The sequence below is a fragment of the Leiobunum rupestre genome, chromosome 1, assembly GCF_980474605.1.
Source record: "Leiobunum rupestre chromosome 1, qqLeiRupe1.1.hap1, whole genome shotgun sequence".
In the NCBI taxonomy this organism is placed as follows: Eukaryota; Metazoa; Arthropoda; class Arachnida; order Opiliones; family Sclerosomatidae; genus Leiobunum; species Leiobunum rupestre.
Window position 1 is genome coordinate 95,505,797 of NC_143384.1, and position 19,903 is coordinate 95,525,699.

Here is a 19,903-nt window from a genome sequence, read left to right on the forward strand (position 1 = left end):
CTCAGAAGTAACCAATGAGTGTGATCAGAAGTAACTAATAAGTTATTAGAAGAAATAAGTGTGACACTCAACGGCTGACTAGTAGTAACAAATAAGTGTGATCAGAAGTAAAAAATAAAAGTTACACTGATCGAAGGAATCTTCGATGCTTTCAAAGTATGACTAGAAGTAACAAATAAGTGTAAATATGTATATATGTGTGACCGTGGATATATTTTGGTTGCGATACCGGCGTCGCAGGTTGCTGTGTATAGCTCAAGCAAACTAAACACATTAGAAGGATTGTGTGTATTCTGACCGTCGTACGTCTTGTTTAGGGTACTGTTTATGCAGAACTCCACAGAAAAAGATATCATGTTTTGAAACACAGTTGCGCATGTTAAAGCTTCAGGAGCCGGGAACCAATTCTTGTCAATTCTCCCTGCTATGAATCTTTGTAAGCGTCTTTTCATATTTCTCATGTGTGATAATAGTTTGAAACTGGTGTCAAATATCTTATTTACCTTCTGTTACAAATTCCAAGAAATTGCCAGTTGGTACAATTATGCTACCAAAAGAAGGGGTTTTTTTTGCAAATGAATGCCTTAAAATAAGCAAGCAAATTAGTTGGATCAAGAATTTAATTTTCCTGCCTTAGTTGACTGATGCAAGAAGAACATTGGTGATTTGAAAAGCAGCGCTGGGTTAGGTATCTAATCTTAATATATAACTAATTAGTAGACATTTTTTTGAGCAGGTTAGGACTTTCAATGAACTTGTAATTGTAAGACTCCATATTTATCAAAATCAGATGAATCCTCTTGTGGTCCTGGAGCTGATTTCTTAAAGTAATCAGTTTAAAATAAAGTTATCCAAATCATCGATGCAATTTGAATCTGCAGGTTTCAGATGTTATTGACTGATGCAGCTGTGTATGCTGCCCAAAATTGTTGAGAATTCAGATGATCTCTATTGCCTCCTCTTTGACGAATATAACCAAAAGTAATTTTCTAGAAAGTCTTGACTTAAAATTTAAATTACCATTTTTATAATTTGATTCATTAGGGCAAGCGTAGTTGTGCAATTGGAGAATTTGTTTTGTCCCGTTAGCTCTGGCTCTGTGTGTAGCCAACCTGTTTTCTTTTGAGAAATCTTCTAACTCATGTTTATTTGCCCTGTTTCCATTTACTACTTATTGGAATAATTAATTATTAATAAATATTAAGAAGAAAGTTCTCCTGGTAGATGTTTTTCTACTTTTAATAGGCGTAGGGGAAACTGAAATTTTATATTCATTATTGCAAAAAATAGTTGTTCGTGTATTTCTGGTTTTAACATTCATGAAACAATCGTCAATAAAATAGAGAGAACAAAGTGTATGGTTTGTGTAAAAATACTCATTTATTTTGTGTAATAGTTTGTTATTGTTCACATTTTGTAGCCACAGTTTAGAACTAAAAGTTTGAAAGTTAATAGAATAAAATAATAATAATCAGCTAGGCTAATACCCTAGGCCTAGGCTTATCTAATAAAAAAGCGCATTCACCGTTCTTCATCTCTTGGAAACTTTGAAAAAAAAAAGATAAACGAGACTTAATTTTCTTAGTTGACAGACAATTTCTCGCCGATAAATACATATTAATAGATTTATTGATGTTAAATATTCCAACAAATAGAAAACTTTTTGCGTCGTTCTATGCCTAAATCGCGCGCCGCTCGAGGCAAATGGTGATAGTAGCGCCCACAAACGTCAAAGACTAATGGACATTTTAGCGAAAAAAATCATAAGACGGATTTTTGAAAGAGAGGCGCCTCTCTATACTCTACACTCTCTGGTGTCCGTCCGCTCAGATTATTTTCAAATACTATTATTTTTTGCGCAATTTTCTCAAATCAAGCTCTTGCGTTTTGTTAGTAGTTATTTGATTATTGATTTAATTTTTAATAATTTCAATACCATTCATGCGTTTGGTACTAAATTTTTTTTGGATATAACCCAGCCAATGAGGCCGCTAAGACCTAGACCTTTTTCCTTTGTTTAACTCTGTTGGCTTCCTCCTCCGGGGCTGCCCCCCCCCCCTCCCCTCTGTTATGTCGCCCGTCAATCCTCCATTGCCGGATGGCACCACTACGAACGTCTCCTCTCAGGGAGATCCGGCCTCGATTACTCCACCTTCTATCGCTTCCACCGGCCCAAATCACTGCTATGTGGATTGCGAAGTTGGTCGCCAAAATGACACTACCGGGCGTACTAAACTCATTTTCTTATGGGCCTGCAAAAATTGCGCGGAATATCCAGCACTGTTTTCCAAGAAGTTATATGCTGTGGAGAAATACCTGGCTAAATCATTAAATCGCATCAAGACCCTTGAAGCTGAAAACGGATATCAAAGGGATATCATCATAATCAGCTAGGCTAATACCCAAGGCACCACCTTAGGCCTAAGTCATCATGCGACTTTTGAAGCCATTAATTCAGGTGGCCGGGTTACAATGCGTAGGAGGGTGGTGGCAAGCCCTGCATGCCACGCGGATCTCAACCGCCGGTTTTCAGCTGCTTCACTTGCTAGCTCTGCCGCTCCCCCGCCTGCACTGGGCTTGAGTATCCAGAGCCACCCTCATGTGGTTCCCCAGGGCTGGCGATATTACCGAAGCCTGCTCCGAAACCCACGGAAAACTCCTGGGTGACTGTTGTCCGTAAAAAGTCAAAAGGGGGCCCTAGACCGCCGACTAAAGGGGGCCTTAGTCCGCCCAACAAGCACCGATCGCGCCAAGTGCACGGAGAGGCCATTGAATCAACTGCGGATAGCCTTCACAGAGCCCTCACTCAAATCTTAAATTTTATTATAGGAAAAATAGGATTATATTTCTAAAATTATAGGACTTTATAGGACTATTGTTACAAAATTATAGGATTTTATAGGACTAAATATGCTATTTCATTTACTAACTTTATATATTTAAAAACAAAATCTATAATTAATAATAATCAGCTAGGCTAATACCCTAGGCACCACCTTAGGCCTAAGTCATCAAGCGACTTAGATAAATAAATCTTTGATTTTCACTTAAAAAATAGAAACTATTTAAACATTTTATCACAAAAATACTACTAGCTAGCCATGTTAACAATAACAAAAGTATAGACTAGAATGACTTGGTATAGGAATTTATCCTATCGCTAAATTTAGCAATTTAACTAATTTGATATGGGCAAAATATCAAAATTTTAGGATTTTATAGGACTTCTGGGGGATTTTGCTAAAAATATAGGATGTTATAGGACATTTTTGAAAATATAGGATTTTATAGGAATTATAGGACCTCTAGGGGCCCTGCCTTCAGGCTGCTCCTACCATGACTACTATTTACGTATCGCGTTTGCACCCGCAGCTGACAAAGACTGCCCTCGAGAAACACATTACTGGTTTCGGAGTCACCTCCTACAGCCTGCGTCTCCTATCGTTACGAAACCAAACCTTCCAAACGGGATTTTTTGAGGTCATCTCTTTGGTGGAAGGTACGGCCCTTGATACTGCTAACTGGCCTGAGGGTATTGTACTCTCCCGATGGCACCGATCTGCGGCTGGACGTGTGAACAAGCACAGAGTCCGCCTTCGCCCATCTTGCCGCTAAGGTTGAAACTAGCCTCATAGTGTCTCGTTTGGACAGGCCAACGACAGCTTCCCAGGTGGAGGCCCATCTTTGTAAGGCCGGTCTCCATCCCTTAGCTGTGGTGGAAATCCCCCGTGAGGACCGCTTTGGCTTCACTTCCTACACAGTTGATCTCCCTGGGCACCAAGCTCGCCAGGCTTTCCAACCTGCTATCTGGGCAAGAGGCATCACTGTGGCGCCGTATCGCCCTGCTACACCTACTACCCAGGCTCTCACCACCACTCCTAACCCAACTGTGGTCTGACGCGATCTGAGTGGCCGGCGGATCCTATACTCGAATCTGAACTCAATATGCAACAAGATCCACGCCCTCCGGGACTATGTTGACACTCACAGACCATTCGTGATTGCAATCTCCGAGACCTAGGCTGATGCCTCTATATCCTCTTCCGAACTATTTGGCCCAAACTTTACCGTCTATCGTAAAGACAGAAACAAGCACGGAGGGGGTGTCTGCCTTGCCATTGACAACGACTACAAGTCCTTTCCACTGGACCTAAACACCACTGTCGAGGCGGTAGCGGCGAGAGTAAATATTGGCTCCTCCTGTCTGTGTATCTGCTGGGTATACCGATCCCACACGGCGACGGCCGCATCCACCAAAAACCCTAATGCACTAATCACTCGACTGGCCTCCATCTCGTCTGACCTTCTGCTATTGGGAGACTTCAACTTCCCTAGCATCAACTGGGGCTCCCTTACCAGCCCCTCCTCTATGGCATCGGCCTTCATCCACGCCACGCTCGCTGCAAGCCTCACGCAATGCGTTGAGGACCCAACTAGGGACACTACTGCGGGTGGGAATTTGCTCGATCTGGTCCTTGTTTATGATACTGACCTTATTGGCCCAATCAATCATCTCCCTGGCCTCGCGGACCATGACTTCCTCCTGTTCACCGTGCGGCGGGTGCATCCCCAACACCGCTCTACTCCGCGTATCGTATCGAATTTCAACAAGGCCGATTTTGCTGTCCTTTCGGCGGAGCTGTCCCTAATCGCTCCCCCTGATGTCATCTCCGTTCGCGATGTGTGGGACGTCATCAAAGGCGCGATTGAAAAGGTGGTGACAGATCACGTCCCCAAGAAGAAACTCTCCTCAAGGCGGAACCTTCCTTGGGTGGGACAGTCCCTCAAACGCCTCATCCGTATGACCAAGCGCCGCTATAATTGTGCCCTTCTCCATCCCTCGGCTACCAACCAACGGAAATTCGTTAGCCACCGCGCGATCATAAAATACGCCATCCGGGCTGCCCGCACGCACCACATGGACAGTGTTGCCTCCGACCTCTCAGAAAACAGGCGCCAATTTTACCAACTTGTCACCCAAAAATTTAAGTCGTCCGGGATTCCCGATCTCACCTACAAAGACAAGGTCATCTCTCGACCAGAGGAGAAGGCTAGCCTAATGGCTGTCACCTTCCAACGAACCTTCCCAGTGCACCACCTCTCATCGGTCCCCCTCCTACCTCAGAGGGCTCCTACAATGGCGCCTATTATCTTCTCTGGACCTGGTGTCAAGAGGCTGCTGCTGAAGGTAAATCCATTTAAAGCGGCTGGCTCTGACTGTGTTCCGGCGATAGTGTTGAAAAACTGTGCCGAGGTCCTAGCCGCCCCCTAACTTACCTCTTCCAACTGTCCTATGATGAGGGGATTATCCCTGACGACTGGAGTTCGGCTAACATCACTCCAGTACCGAAGGGAGGCGACAAATCAGACCCTTCGGAGTATCGCCCTATTGCACTTCTCTCGCAGGTGCTTAAGCTAGATGAACATATCGTTACCTCCGACATCACAGCCCACCTCGCCACTAACGAAGTCCTGAAGCAGTACCAACATGGTTTCAGGAGGGCGTACAGTACGGAATCCCAACTCCTCTGCTGTATGGAGGAATGGTCTGCTGGCCTCGAAAACTCTGGCAGAGTCGATATCATATTCTTGGATTTCCGGAAAGCCTTCGACTCTGTGCCCCACGAACTCCTCAAGACAAAACTTCACTCCTACGGCATAAGGGGCAAGACATTAAACTGGCTGGCCGCGTACCTGGAGACCCGCCGGTTCCGAGTAGTGATTCCGGGCGGTACTTCCGAATGTATTGCTGCTCCATCGGGTGTCCCCCAGGGCTCGGTCCTTGGCCCACTCCTATTTGTGGTATATATTAACGACATTGGGGACAATGTCGCCTCAACTTTGTTTATCTTCGCTGACGATGTGGCCCTATCCAGAACTATTTATACCACTCTTGACGTAACACTTGTACAGGAGGACCTCAACCGCATTCAGGACTGGAGTGACCAATGGAAGCTCCCACTTAATGCGTCCAAATGCGCCGTGTTGTCACTGCACCGATCTGGGCAACCAGTTATAATTCCCGCCTACACTCTGGACGGCTCCGCGCTGACTGTCGTCCCCACGCATAAGTACCTAGGAGTCACGATCACCAATTCTCTAGAATGGTCTAGCCATATTGACCAAGTCACATCTCGAGCTGCGCGGGCCCTCGGATTTGTGCGCAGGCATCTCTCGCACTGCTCGTTCTCCACCAAAGCCTTGTCTATAAAAACTTACGTCCTGCCCATCCTCGAGTATTGCTCCCCGATTTAGTCACCGCACACTGCGAGCGGCACGCACGCGCTGGAGCGCATTCAGCGGCGCGATCTCCGTTTCGCGGTCATCGTCGGATTTTCCTGGAGTGTCAGCATGACCAGGGTTATGAAAAACTTTCGGTGGGATACGTTGGCTTGTCGTCGTCGGGTGAAACGCCTCACCCTAGTGAATAGCGTTATACATCGCTCGAACGGCGCCCTGGCTCCACTAACCTCTGCCATCTCGGCATGGCGCCGGGCCCCCCGGGGTGAAAAAGCAGTTTCGTTCATCCTCCATGGCCTTCGCCTCTCCGTCCGGAAACATTCCTTTCTCCCGTCTTCTCTCCGCGATTGGAACTCTCTCCCTGACTTTCTCAAAGTCGTACCTAGTCCCAAACAATTCAGGAAGGCCCTTACGACTTACCTAGACCTCTTTGTCTAGTCTCTAGCGGCTCTTTATTGGAACTCTGTATAGCGTTCCTGTTTATATTCTAATTCCATATATCTATGTTACATATTTATGCGGTTTTTAAATTCTCTGTCTATCTGCTTATATATATTTTTTTTTCCGACCTTCTCGTATGAATTCGGTTTAGTGATTCTGTATATACCTATTGTTTGTATTACTGTATCTTGACGTGATGGGTTTCGACCTTTTGTTGGGCAATAAAAAGAACTTAAGAACTTAAGAACGGAACAGATCGACTCCCAGATTTACGCAATTTCGATAATAGCAGAGGCTACAAACTCAAGAAATGGCGAGGGAACGTCGGCGCCGCAGCGCCATCTAAAACAGTTTCTGTCGCGAATGTTATATTACCTTAAACAAGTTATTAAATCTACACTAAAAAACGGTAACGCTATGAGAAACCATTACCGTCACTGAGAAATTAATCTACTGTCAAACTTTCGAAATCTGCCACTAGAGGACTTAGAGAGACTTTTTTATAAATCTTGCCTAAGTCTTTACTTTCAGCTATTTTACTTGTGTCTAGCCCTCTCAAATAAAGTTATTTATCTATTTGTAAACTACGCAAACCGAAAATAGTTGATGACCAAATATTTCTGTCCTATTTTATTTTCAAAATAAATTTATTTGAAATGATTAGATAAAACAGATATTATGGACTTTTTATTTATAAACTAAAAAATATTTTAGTTTATTTATTTCAAATGCTTTTTATTCGATTAAATTATTTGCAACGTTATTTATAAACAACCACTAAAAAAGTTTTATTTTATTCGTTTTCAACAAATGATTGTTACTTTTATGCATTGGGGGAAGGCCCCTAAATATATGAAGGGGCTACACAGCGTCGGGCACGCCATCTATTTGCCACTTTTTCATAAGCCAAACTCTCCTATAGCTACGTTCTCAGCGTTGACAACTTTTTTCTCTGAACGATTTTTGTAAAACAAGGTTCGTACCAAATTTCCGGAATTAAATTCCCTGACATTTCCAGGTTTTCCTTGACCAAATTCCCAAATTTCCCCGACCATTTTTGAAAAATAAATTTATGTTTCGAGGCAAAATATTGAAAAATAATTCTTATGTATTTTTAATACATCTTGCAAAAATTTGTTTGCCCGATTATTGTGGGGTCTTTATAAATTTCCCTGACTATTCCCTGGAATAATTTTGGAAGTATTCTCAAATTCCCCGAACCATGTAAAATCGGGTTTTGACGTCACGTTGACAACCTTAACTCAACAAACTCAACGATTGAAAGAGCAGGTTTCTTCGTGACGTCACAGCACGCGAGAAGGCTTGCTGCGGACGACACAGCAGACGATACTTAATAAAATTACAACAATCGTAAAAATGCGTTCCACAGGACAGTATAACAAGGCGGCGCAGGCCGTAATATTAGTTCCACATCAGTGTATTCGAGTGGGCAAACCCATACACCATTAGTAGACACAGGCAGACAAACTAATACAAAAGCTGTTGGGGCTACGTGATTTCTTATCGTTTGATATATAAATTGCCATCCTAAGTTAAAGAGTGGATGCCGCCCACCATCAGGAGACCCGGGTGGGAACACTGACATAAAAGCAGAAAAAACATTTATTTTGGGCTTCCAGCCTGTTTCAGCAGGTCGTTGAAGGTGAGGATTTTGATGTCGGAAATTAATTAGTAAGTTATTGTTTGGTAGTTTTATCAAGGTATTATAAGTATTTTTTAACTATTATTATTAGACAATAATATAAGACCATTAACCAAACTAGAATTGCATGGATAATTATGCGTTTTAGAGGGCACGGCCTACTATGATTCGGTTATTTTTCAGTATCTTAGAAGGTCTTATTTATATCAGATAATAAACTTTTGGTCTTAGAATGTATTTATATTAATTAAGGTTGGTCTTTGAAATGCCTGGAACAAGATGTGGCGTAGCTGTTTGCAATAACTGTTTAGAAATAACAAAACGAAACCCAGCAACTGAACACATAAATTCCAAAAAGATCCCGAAAGAAGAAAACAATGGATTATTAAATGTCATAGGCAAGATAAGTTGAATCCAAATACTAGTTTTATTTGCTCTGAATATTTTGAAACGGAGGATTATGAAAGATATTTACGCTCAGAACTCACAGGAACTCCCAGGAAAACTCATCAACAAGTCTTAGTTCAATTGGCCGTGCCATCTAGAAATTTGACCAAACCCCGCCTGTCTGTCCCTTTGCAAAATTTACAATCTTTAACAGTACAGAAACGCGAATCTCGATTGAAACGCAGGGAACAAAAAAAGTTGTTAACAATATTTTAACAAGTGCTGCCGATTTAAATATATATGTTGATGGCCCAGAAAGTAACACATAAACCTTCACTGTTAGTGATATTTAATTATTGTCAACCACTCCATCTACTTCTAATACTGATGTTTCAATAATAAAGGACCATGAAAATAAAATAGCTACATTGAAAAGACTATGAAAAATCTGAAAAGGTAGAAAGCAAGCCATTAGACGCTATAGCAATTTAAAAAATTTATATATTAAAACCAGGCGTAAAGTTAGTGACTTGAAATAAGAGCTTAAAACACTTAAGGCACAAAAAGCTAAAAAGGACAAACTTGAAGTAAGTTACTGGGGAAAAAAGTAATTTGGGGCCTAGATGATTTAAATACCGCTTTTGCTTTGCGTTACTTTAGTAAACGAGCATATATATTTATGAAGAAAGAATAAAAAATAACCCTTCCTGGTATTTCTACCTTAAAACAGTACGCTTCTAAAATTAATATGGCTGGTGGAATTTTAACTGACATTTTAAAGATTATGAAAGTGGTTGGTACGAATAAATCTGAATTAGAGAAACTAACTGTGATAACATAAGATGAAATGAAAGTGAAATCGCTGTATGAATATGATACTAAAAGAGGTCAAGTGGTGGGAAAACATTCGCAATTGCAGGTTGTTATGGCCAGGGGGATGTATGGAAATTGGATGCAACCTGTTTATGTAGGCTTCGATCAAAAAATGACCAAACAGCTTATCTTTGATGTTATAAGAAGTATTCACGAGGCAGGATATACCGTAGTCGCTTCAGTCTGTGATATGGGTGGTGGAAACCAGGGGCTATGGCTAGAGGATAGCGCCGCCGATCAAACGCCGCCGCCGCCGATTATTTAGATAACGCCGAAACGCCGCCGCCGATAAATTTTCATTTCGCCGCCGAATTAATTTCCATTATTAAAGTATAATAATTACGTTTTGAGATCTAAACTACATAGATTTTTCTTTTGGTAGTGCTACGATTCCTAGGCTGTTGGGTGCACCGTACTAGCGTTATAAAATTAAAAATAATTAATAATTTCCAAAAGATCTGGCACCACTGCACCGCGCGCACCAAGATTTTCTGCAGCAGATAGCTGGGATAGGAGAGAGAGAAATGAAAACGGCTTTGGAGTTGCCTCGCATCGTATTTTGTAATAAGTACAGAAACGTATCAGCTGCATTGGCTGCATTCAGTAATAACTATTCTATTACATTTTAAAAATTCCTTTGATACAAAGATAAAATAATTTGTGATAATAGACTTAAATGCGCGGGGAAAAAACCGGATTTGGGGGGATGAAATTTATGCGGTAGAGGGATGGCTCGTTGGTTGTCTGTACGATAATGGCGGCGCATAGCAAAAGTTTCTAAAAAGAGTGTATAGATAATAATACTAGTGAAATGGTAGTAAATTAGTACAGTATTGTTATTACTAGCGTAAATGTTTTAGTTTAATAGTATCATATGTGACATAGTTACTCATAAGTGTGCCTCTGTTTAACATATCTGTATTAAAAATTTAAATGAGACCTTGTTTCACAGCCACCAAAGACTATATAAAGCTACGCGTAACTTTATATAGTCTTTGACAGCCACCAAAGAAAATACAGCACTAACGTCGTGTAAAACTGGTTTTAACTTCCTTCCCCCCTACGCGAGAACTAGTTTTGATGACGATAAAACCGTCATCGACTGGGAAGTGACGTCAATAACGTCATATCCTTGCAACAAGGTATCATTATGAAAAAATTCTTTCAGGCACACTTATGATTAAATAAGTTACATCTGATAGTATGTAACCAAAGTTACTTTTTCTTTGTTTTGGAAACAAGTGGTTCCTATTTTAATAAAATACATTCTATTAAACATGTATTTTTTAAATGTGTTTAACAATTTAAGTTCTAGCGGTCTATTAAAAGGCTGGCGCTATTTCTGAGGGGGGGGCAGTTTTTCCCCTTAGGCGCCGCCGCCGCCGATTTTTTCAACGCCGCCGATTATTTTCGGAAAATCGGCGCGCCACGCCGCCGCCGAACTAATTATCGTTCCCGCCGCCGCCGTTGAAAATTGGTTTGGCGCTATGCTCTAGCTATGGCGCGAATTAGGGGTTAATAGAAAAGGAAATTGGTTTTCCCATCCAGTCGTAAATGATGTAAAAATATATTGCTTCGCTGATGCCCCTCATGCTTTAAAATTACTTAGAAACGGGCTCATTGATACCGGATTTATTTTAAATGACACTTAAATCAGTATAAAACCATTGGAGACCATTTTAAAACTTGACAACAATGAGATCAAAATGTGCCATAAGTTAACTAAAGATCATTTAGAATGTGAAGGGCCTCAAAGGCAAAATGTTAAAAAAGCTGCTGAAGTTTTATCTAGTAGTGTCTCTCAGGCTATTGAATATCTTTTAACGACTAAAGTATTGATATTATCTGAAGAAGAACCATATGAATGTAAAGAAACAGCGGCTTTCATAAAAATTGTAAACGATTGGTTTGATATCTTTAACTCTGGCAAAAAGGACAATTTAATTCCTACTAAATGTGCTTTTGGCACTCACCTGACTAAACAAATGTTGGTTTTGGATCAAATGTACACCGCCATAAATGACATGAGTTGTATTGGAAAATCTTGTAATCAAGTGTTTCAGAAAGCCATTTTTATCCCTATTAAGTCGCTTAAAGGTTTATATTTTGATTTGAAATACAAATTTGATATTATCATATTAAGTATATCCTAACCCAAAAGTGAAATCAGGATTGTCTAGAAAATATTTTTTCGCAAGTACGCACGCGTGGTGGTCTCGATGACCACCCAACTCCACTCAATGCACTTACAACGTTAGTAGGATTCGCATGGTAATAAAGGGGGAAAATCCGGGAATATTAAGCAATAATTGCAATACTGTTGACTAGAACTGTGATGAGTATTTAGTATCAAAAGCTCTCAAATCCGCAAACTTAGAAAACGAGGCACCAGTAGACCCCGAAGTGGATGACTTTGGGTTTTCTAGTTCAAGTGAAAATATCATAAGAAGACCCCAAAATGCAAATCCACTGCAATTGCTTACGAGTGTGAGTTCTTAATTATCAAATACTTATGCTATTTCTATTTCTAAGCCAACTGCTAATAATAAGAGACCCTTCAACTCAAATGATGATGACTTACTAGAAAATTAATACACTAAATTAGAAGAGAATGGGTTAGAGCTCCTAGCTGGTTGGGTAGCCAAAAAAACAATAAGAATTATCCTAATTTAGATACCATACTTATGTCTTACCATCATGGGCAAAGTTTTTGTCTTATGGTGGCTACACGGTCCCTTCTAATTTTTTTTCTACGGAAGTTAAAAATTATGACTCGGTATTCCTAAAATATTTGCCTAATAAGGCATTAACTAATGAGTGCAATATTGTTAATAATAGTAGTAAGAAAATCTTTCAAGACAGTGATCTTATTCCGATAGAAATTATTGTAAAGATTAGGTTTTGTATTAGAATGAAGTATTTGAAAAGTGTTAAACCAGTTCCTAACTCTAAAGAATGTGATGATAACAAAAGGAAAAAGCCAGAAAGATTTTTAAAAAAAAATAAAAAAGATTATAATTGAATATTTTATGCTTAAATTAATTTATTTTTAAAAATGCTTCAAGATTGATCTCATTTATGATAACCTTAATCATATGTTCCTGTTTTTCAATTAGTTTGTGAATAAGTGAGAATTAAAAAGTTTAAAAATGTGTTCGAAATTGAATCTCATTTTTGATAGCTTTGTATTAAGTTCCGGTTTTTGAATTAGTTTGTCAATAAATCAAAATTTCAAAGCTTTAAAAATGTGTTCTTAATTTCTAATTATAGACCTAGTTAAATTATGTAATTATATATTTTAAAACGACAGAATAATAACAAACCCAAAATACCATAGGATGGTATAGGAAATAATGCGTAAACAAGCCTTTTTCGTAAAGCGCGGGTTTCTGAGGGCTCGTAATGACGTCACGCAACGCCGGGAAAAGAGAGGCGGAAACTTTCGGTGAAACAAGATTCGCGATTCAGCCACCCTTGTGCTGCAGCTACCACCTTCCACAGTTCCACTGACCTCTATCAAAAACAAAACACAGCTAAGCCTAGGTTTGCAGACCACGTTTCTCACGATCTTCTTCGATGAAATAATTTATCTTAGCCTCACTAGATGGCGGCCTAGTTGCCCGTGGTGCATTCGAAATTTTACCTGTAGTCGCGGGAGGCGGAAAATTCACAAGGCCTCGCTATTTAACCAAGGATCCTATATGTCTAATATATGGGATCCTTGATTTAACCCTTCCCTTTCGCACGGGGAAATTGCCGTCCTACAAAAATATGCTCGCTGATGATTTCGGTTAATGTTTTTCTAGTAAAACGGTTTAAGACCGTTAAGCTTCACTGAACGTAACCGACTTTAAGGTCCAAACGTGGCGCACCCCGACGGCCGACGAAGAAAAAAAACAAACTTTTGATTCGCACCAATACATGGATTTGAAATTTATTGGACGAGCGGACTGAATTGCCCCACACATAACCAGCTCTAAAAAGAAGACAACATCAGTATCAAAATAATACTACTTATGTGAGAGTCATCGTTAAATAAAGATTAACAAATTAATTCTTTTATTATTAAAAAAGTATAACTATTTAAAAATTAATTTAAATTTTAAGTTATTAAGTATGATTTCTTTATGAGTAAAACTTTTAAAGATCTATTTATTAAAGCTGAAGTCAATGTTCAACGGTAAACTTTTCAAACCACGTGATTATTTTTAAAGGTTTCTACCGTTTGATGGCGCTCAAATGTTTCCCAAAATAAATTTTCCCCAGTATACAGTAGGCGAAAACTATTCGCTAGTTTTGGAGTAATTTTTTAGGAAATAGTGAGCAACTTCAAAATACAGTTTGGCTGTTACAGTATGGAAGAAGTTGGCAGTCTGGGGTAAAAGGTGTACTCTTTTCGTCCCAAAGCGAGCGAATAATTTTAGCCTCCTGTAATAGACCTTGCCATAAGATGTTCGTTACGGTAAGATGGGGAAAAAAACTGTTTTTGCAAGGATGATTCAGGTCAACGTTATATATATTACTCCATGTTTTTATCAGCACTCGACTCTTGAGCTCGGTATGTCGGATGCTACCGAAGTAAGTTTTTACAAAACACTTCGGATTAAAATTAATCCAAGTGATATTGATTAATTTGTTATATCAAATGTTTAAAGAATAAAAATATTTCGTTTATTTAACTAGTCATAAAAGGAGAGGATTTCATTGACAACCACAGTAGTTTATCAGGTAAATATTGTTGTGTATCATAAAATACAAGCTAGTAAATATCTAAGTATTAACAATACTTTCACGGAGTTGATATGAGTTTTGTAGTAATAATTCATTTAATTGGTATCGAAAATAAATTAAAATTTGAACTGCACAGTCACTAAGCCTAACCCGAGCTCCGTGAAAAATGTTTGGGGAAATCTTACCGGAAAATGCAAAAAGTACAGCCAACATTTGGTTTAGTTTTGGCGAAATTGGTGGCGGGTGACGTAGAAAAAAACATTAGAGCACGTAGTAATATTTTATGGAAAACTAGCTTTAATACCCGGCTTCGCCCGGGGTCTTTTTGATTTGTACGTAATAAAAGTACGGTAACATAACAAAACCGTCTTCAGAAAACTTCGTATTTTTATTTCCTTCTGATGATTCTTCCTAATAACTTTTGGGAGAGCTAACTTTGAGTTTGTTCTTTAATTAGCCGACTGAAAGTAACTAAGATTTAAACCTACGATTACATTTTAAGAGACTTATTTCGTACTCCTTAACCAAACTCTATTTCTGCATTTGGGAGCGACCTAAATGCCACGAGATCGAGCCAACAGCTCCCTACACTAACTATTACCGTTAACCTAGAGTTTAAGTTTTTATGGAAGGGGAAACCGAAGAACTCGGGGGAAAACCCCTTAAACCAGTGGGGAGAGAAATGATTAAATCGTGATTAAAATGATTAAATTTCATTAAAATGATTAAATTTCATTAAAATGATTAAATTTCATTAAAATGATTAAATTTCATTAAAATGATTAAATTTCATTAAAATGATTAAATTTCATTAAAATGATTAAATTTCATTAAAATGATTAAATTTCATTAAAATGATTAAATTTCATTAAAATGATTAAATCTGATTAAAATGATTAAATCTGATTAAAATGATTAAATCTGATTAAAATGATTAACTCGTGATTAAAATGATTAAATTAAATTAAAATTATTAAATTTAATTAATATGATTAAATCGTGATTAACATGATTAAATCGTGATTAAAATGATTAAATCGTGATTAAAATGATTAACTCGTGATTAAAATGATTAACTCGTGATTAAAATGATGAAATTTAATTAAAATGATTAAATTTAATTAAAATGATTAAATTTAATTAAAATGATTAAATCGTGATTAAAAAGAATAAATCGTGATTAAAATGATTAACTCGTGATTTAAATGATTAAATCATGATTAAAATGATTAAATTTAATTAAAATGATTAAATTTAATTAAAATGATTAAATTTAATTAAAATGGTTAAATCGTGATTAAAATGATTAAATCGTGATTAAAATGATTAAATCGTGTTTAAAATGATTAAATCGTGATTAAAATGATTAAATCGTGTTTAAAATGATTAAATCGTGATTAAAATGATTAAATCGTGATTAAAATGATTAAATCGTGTTTAAAATGATTAAATCGTGATTAAAATGATTAAATCGTGATTAAAATGATTAAATCGGGATTAAAATGATTAAATCGTGATTAAAATGATTAAATCGGGATTAAAATGATTAAATCGTGATTAAAATGATTATATTTAAGTAAAATGATTAAATTTAATTAAAATTATCTTGATAAGATTTTCTAATCTTGATAAGATTTTCTAATCTTGATTAGATTTTCTAATCTTGATTAGATTTTCTAATCTTGATTAGATTTTCTAATCTTGATTAGATTTTCTAATCTTGATTAGATTTTCTAATCTTGATTAGATTTTCTAATCTTGATTAGATTTTCTAATCTTGATTAGATTTTCTAATCTTGATTAGATTTTCTAATCTTGATTAGATTTTCTAATCTTTATTACACTGATTTAGTCACGATTAATCTGATTTAATCATTTTACTATGATTATGACGCACCCAAAAAGGAAGTGACCTGCCCCTCGCCAATATCAGTATGACTTGTATAATTAGACGTAAGGAGAGTGTAGGGGTATATTGGAACAATGGCATCGCCTTTCCCGACGCTCCTTAATGTACTTTTTAAGGAGATTACAATAGCCCTTTCCGCAAACCGAGGGGTCGTAATGGGGGATTAACGCTCACGCATGCGCAAATAGCTGTTGGGGGCCAAGTTATATTTATGTTATATCAACATAGTTTTTACTTATATAAATGTAAATGTATCGTTATCGTGATATTTTGAACTGTTTTCTAAAAGGAAACTAACAGAATTTCCCAGAAGAAGCGATTATAACTAAGCCTTGGAAATATGCCATCGCACTGTGTAGTGGGTTGCAAACGTCACTCTACCTATGGTGATAGTAATATTAAATTTCATCGAATTCCAGTAAAACGGCGAAAATTGTGGCAAAGACTATTTAATCGTACGTATAGAGTGTAAAGCTGCACGGGATGATAAAGTTTGCGGCAGGCATTTTGTTAGTGGGTATCCAGGGTGGGAACCATCGGATGTTGACTGAGTACCAACACTTTTTATCAAACCTATTATAAATAAAGTTACCCATAAAAATGCTGTATCTGAAAACAGTGTAGAGAACGATTCTTTTGAAATAATTAACCCATCTGATGCAAACTTGAGCAGCAATGTCTTAGAGCGCTCACGAGAAAGGCGATGTGAAAATCGGATCAAAAAGAAAGTATGCTTTTACATCTCTAAATTATTGACTCGAACTAATTATTAATGTAATATTTTATAGAGAAAATTGAAAAAAGTATTATTTGATAGAAATTGGGAAAATTTATCTCTTCAATCATCACTTTCATTTCATGACTATGTTGGAGGCAACCAGTTTCAACCTGTATTTATTGAAAATAATGAAAAATCCTTTCGAAGTAATTTTTAACTTGTTTCCGTTAAATATCAATAATCTCACTTCTTTATTTTGGTTAGGCTTTGGCTTACAAACCATGACTGATCCTCATGTGGAAGAAAATGTTAAACTGAAGCAAGAAATAAAGGAGTTGAATAATATCAATCGCTACTGAGTCGAGTTTCATATTTTTTTCTTTAGCCATAAACTTACTTAAAAAAACTATAGAAATACAGCAAATGTAGGCATTCCTGTGTAGAATTTCAAAACATCATCATTCTTTACTTTTTCAACAGACCAACATTTTTTGCGATTGATATTATTCAACTCCTGTATTTCTTGCTTCAGTTTAACATTTTCTTCCACAAGTGGGCCAGTCATTTTTTGTGCGCCAAAGCCTAACCAAAATATAGAAGTGAGATTATTGATATTTAACGGAAACAACTTAAAAATTACTTCGAAAGGATTTTTCATTATTTTCAATAAATACAGGTTGAAACTGGTTGCCTCCAACATAGTCATGAAATGAAAGTGATGATTGAAGAGATAAATTTTCCCAATTTCAATCAAATATCTCTTTTTCCAATTTTCTCTAAAAATATTACATTAATAATTAGTTCGAGTCAATAATTTAGAGATGTAAAAGCATACTTTCTTTTTGATCCGATTTTCATATCTCCTTTCTCGTGAGCGCTCTAAGACATTACTCTCAAGTTTGCATCAGATGGGTTAATTATTTCAAAAGAATCGTTCTCTACACTGTTTTCAGATACAGCATTTTTATGGGTAACTTTATTTATAATAGTCAACATCCGATGGTTCCCACCCTGGATACCCACTAACAAAATGCCTGCCGCAAACTTTATCATCCCGTGCAGCTTTACACTCTATACGTAGGATTAAATAGTCTTTGCCACAATTTTCGCCGTTTTACTGGAATTCGATGAAATTTAATATTACTATCACCATAGGTAGAGTGACTTTTGCAACCCACTACACAGTGAGATGGCATATCTCCAAGGCTTAGTTATAATCGCTTCTTCTGGGAAATTCTGTTAGTTTCCTTATAGAAATTAGTTCAAAATATCACGATAACGATACATTTACATTTATTTAAGTAAAAACTATGTTGATATAACATATATATACACGATTAAACTTAAATGGTCACGCAGCGTTATCAAACCGCATTAAATTCCCGCACAATAACAATCCATCGTCTGATAACTTGGCCCCCAAAGCCATACTGGGCAGGCGTGCATAAAATTACGAAAAGGGCTATTGTGCAAAAATTATTCCCCGCAAAGCATTATTTAAAAAGTTATGGTTACTTAAAAAAAAGTGTAACGGAGTCGTCGTAGAATTATCGGCTCGTCACGTGAGCGTCACTCGATATTCGGCACAGCCGCGAAATCTCGGAATAAATAAACATTGAATACTCTAAGCGGTCTAAATTATCAGGATGTAATTCGAAAACCACGCCAGAGTTCAGTGCGTAATCTCCAATGTTCGAACTACAAGGCTTACTCCACCAACTATATTTTACAAAGAATAAAACTATTACCCCACCTCAGAAAACCGTTAAATTAACAAGCAGAAATACTCACGAAACAAAAAGATGACTTGTTAACCCTTAATCTTTGTTAAGAAAACAGCAATCGAAGACAAATGAATCAGCTTATTTTGGACAAAGCGTCGACAAAATGGGAACCTCTGCAATGAAACTAGTAAGTAACAGTCCCGGTTGGTCACTGTTTGCGACGAAATTGCTTTTCCGAGAGAGAACGAGGGAAAATGGTTTTTCTTCCCTTGCCCCTTTGACTCCCCCCGCCTTAGTTGAGGCGGGGGGGGGGATATTGATAGAACGATCTGGTGGATTTGTGAGGGGAGGACCCTCCGTGGGCCGGAGTCTGCGATAGGGACCTAGAGATAAATGTTTCTAGGGGTGAAGTGTTTGGTAAGAATGCCTTTTGACGGCTACAACTGGCGTCAGAAACTGGTTTCGTTCCCGTCTTCCTTTTGGGGGGGCGTGGTCCTCTTCGTTTCGGCGATCACAGGGCTGTTCAAGGTCGAGAAAAATACACTATTGAGACTGCTAGTCAGCGCTGCCAGTTCGGAAATTTGGCCGCCCGATGGGGCTCCTTCTGAAAATTACAATTATATGATTGTAAATGGTGCGTAATTTGCGTCTAAAAATGTTTTATTCGTGATTTCTTGGCAAGCTAATTCGCTAGCATCACAGTTTTTAGTTTTTTCGTCACATATTATCAATAAATATATATTCCGAACGTTAAAAATTATGTACAAAAAACCTTCTTATCATTCTTTAACCATTATATTTATGTCAGTTTGCGTCAAGTATTACTATAATTCGAGATCGGCTGCCCATTATACGCGAAAGGTATAGATGGCTTACGCAATTACATTTTACATATATTAGTGTTAAATAATTACAGGGTTCCTTGCAATAATCTGACGTAAGTGACATATGTTATCCCTATCCACTTAAAACCAATTATAAAATTAAAGTAAATAGACCTTAAATGTAAATGTTAAACATCCGAATGATTGGAATGAAGTAATTCTCAGGCTAAGGCCAATTTTAAAGATCCTCGTTATTGTCCACCAATTGTCACATCCTACAGCCTCCCTCACGACAGCGAAAAAAACCATCTGAAGGCTGACTGTGCCACCCAACACAGACACAGCGAGTTGGGAAACAGCTTACAGCCCCCCCAGCACCTCCTCGTTGAAATT

The 19,903-nt window shown here is 37.9% G+C and overlaps 1 protein-coding gene across 1 annotated transcript; it reads left to right on the forward strand.

The window, feature by feature from the left end:
* Nucleotides 1-3,336: 3,336 nt before the first annotated feature.
* Nucleotides 3,337-6,255, forward strand: LOC149969034 (uncharacterized). Its single transcript, XM_090170010.1, has 3 exons — nt 3,337-3,532; nt 4,083-5,188; nt 5,407-6,255. Exons 1-3 carry the CDS (start codon nt 3,337-3,339, stop codon nt 6,253-6,255), a joined length of 2,151 nt encoding a protein of 716 aa, XP_090026136.1.
* Nucleotides 6,256-19,903: the final 13,648 nt, after the last annotated feature.

What these genes read in the sequence shown, in the direction of transcription:
- LOC149969034 (XM_090170010.1), top strand. Translation starts at nt 3,337, where the DNA reads ATGACTACTATTTACGTATCGCGTTTGCACCCGCAGCTGACAAAGACT. An exon ending in TACTGCTAACTGGCCTGAGG is followed by an intron (nt 3,533 to 4,082) that starts GTATTGTACTCT and finishes TCTATCGTAAAG; the next exon opens with ACAGAAACAAGCACGGAGGG. An exon ending in TCAAGAGGCTGCTGCTGAAG is followed by an intron (nt 5,189 to 5,406) that starts GTAAATCCATTT and finishes CTTCTCTCGCAG; the next exon opens with GTGCTTAAGCTAGATGAACA.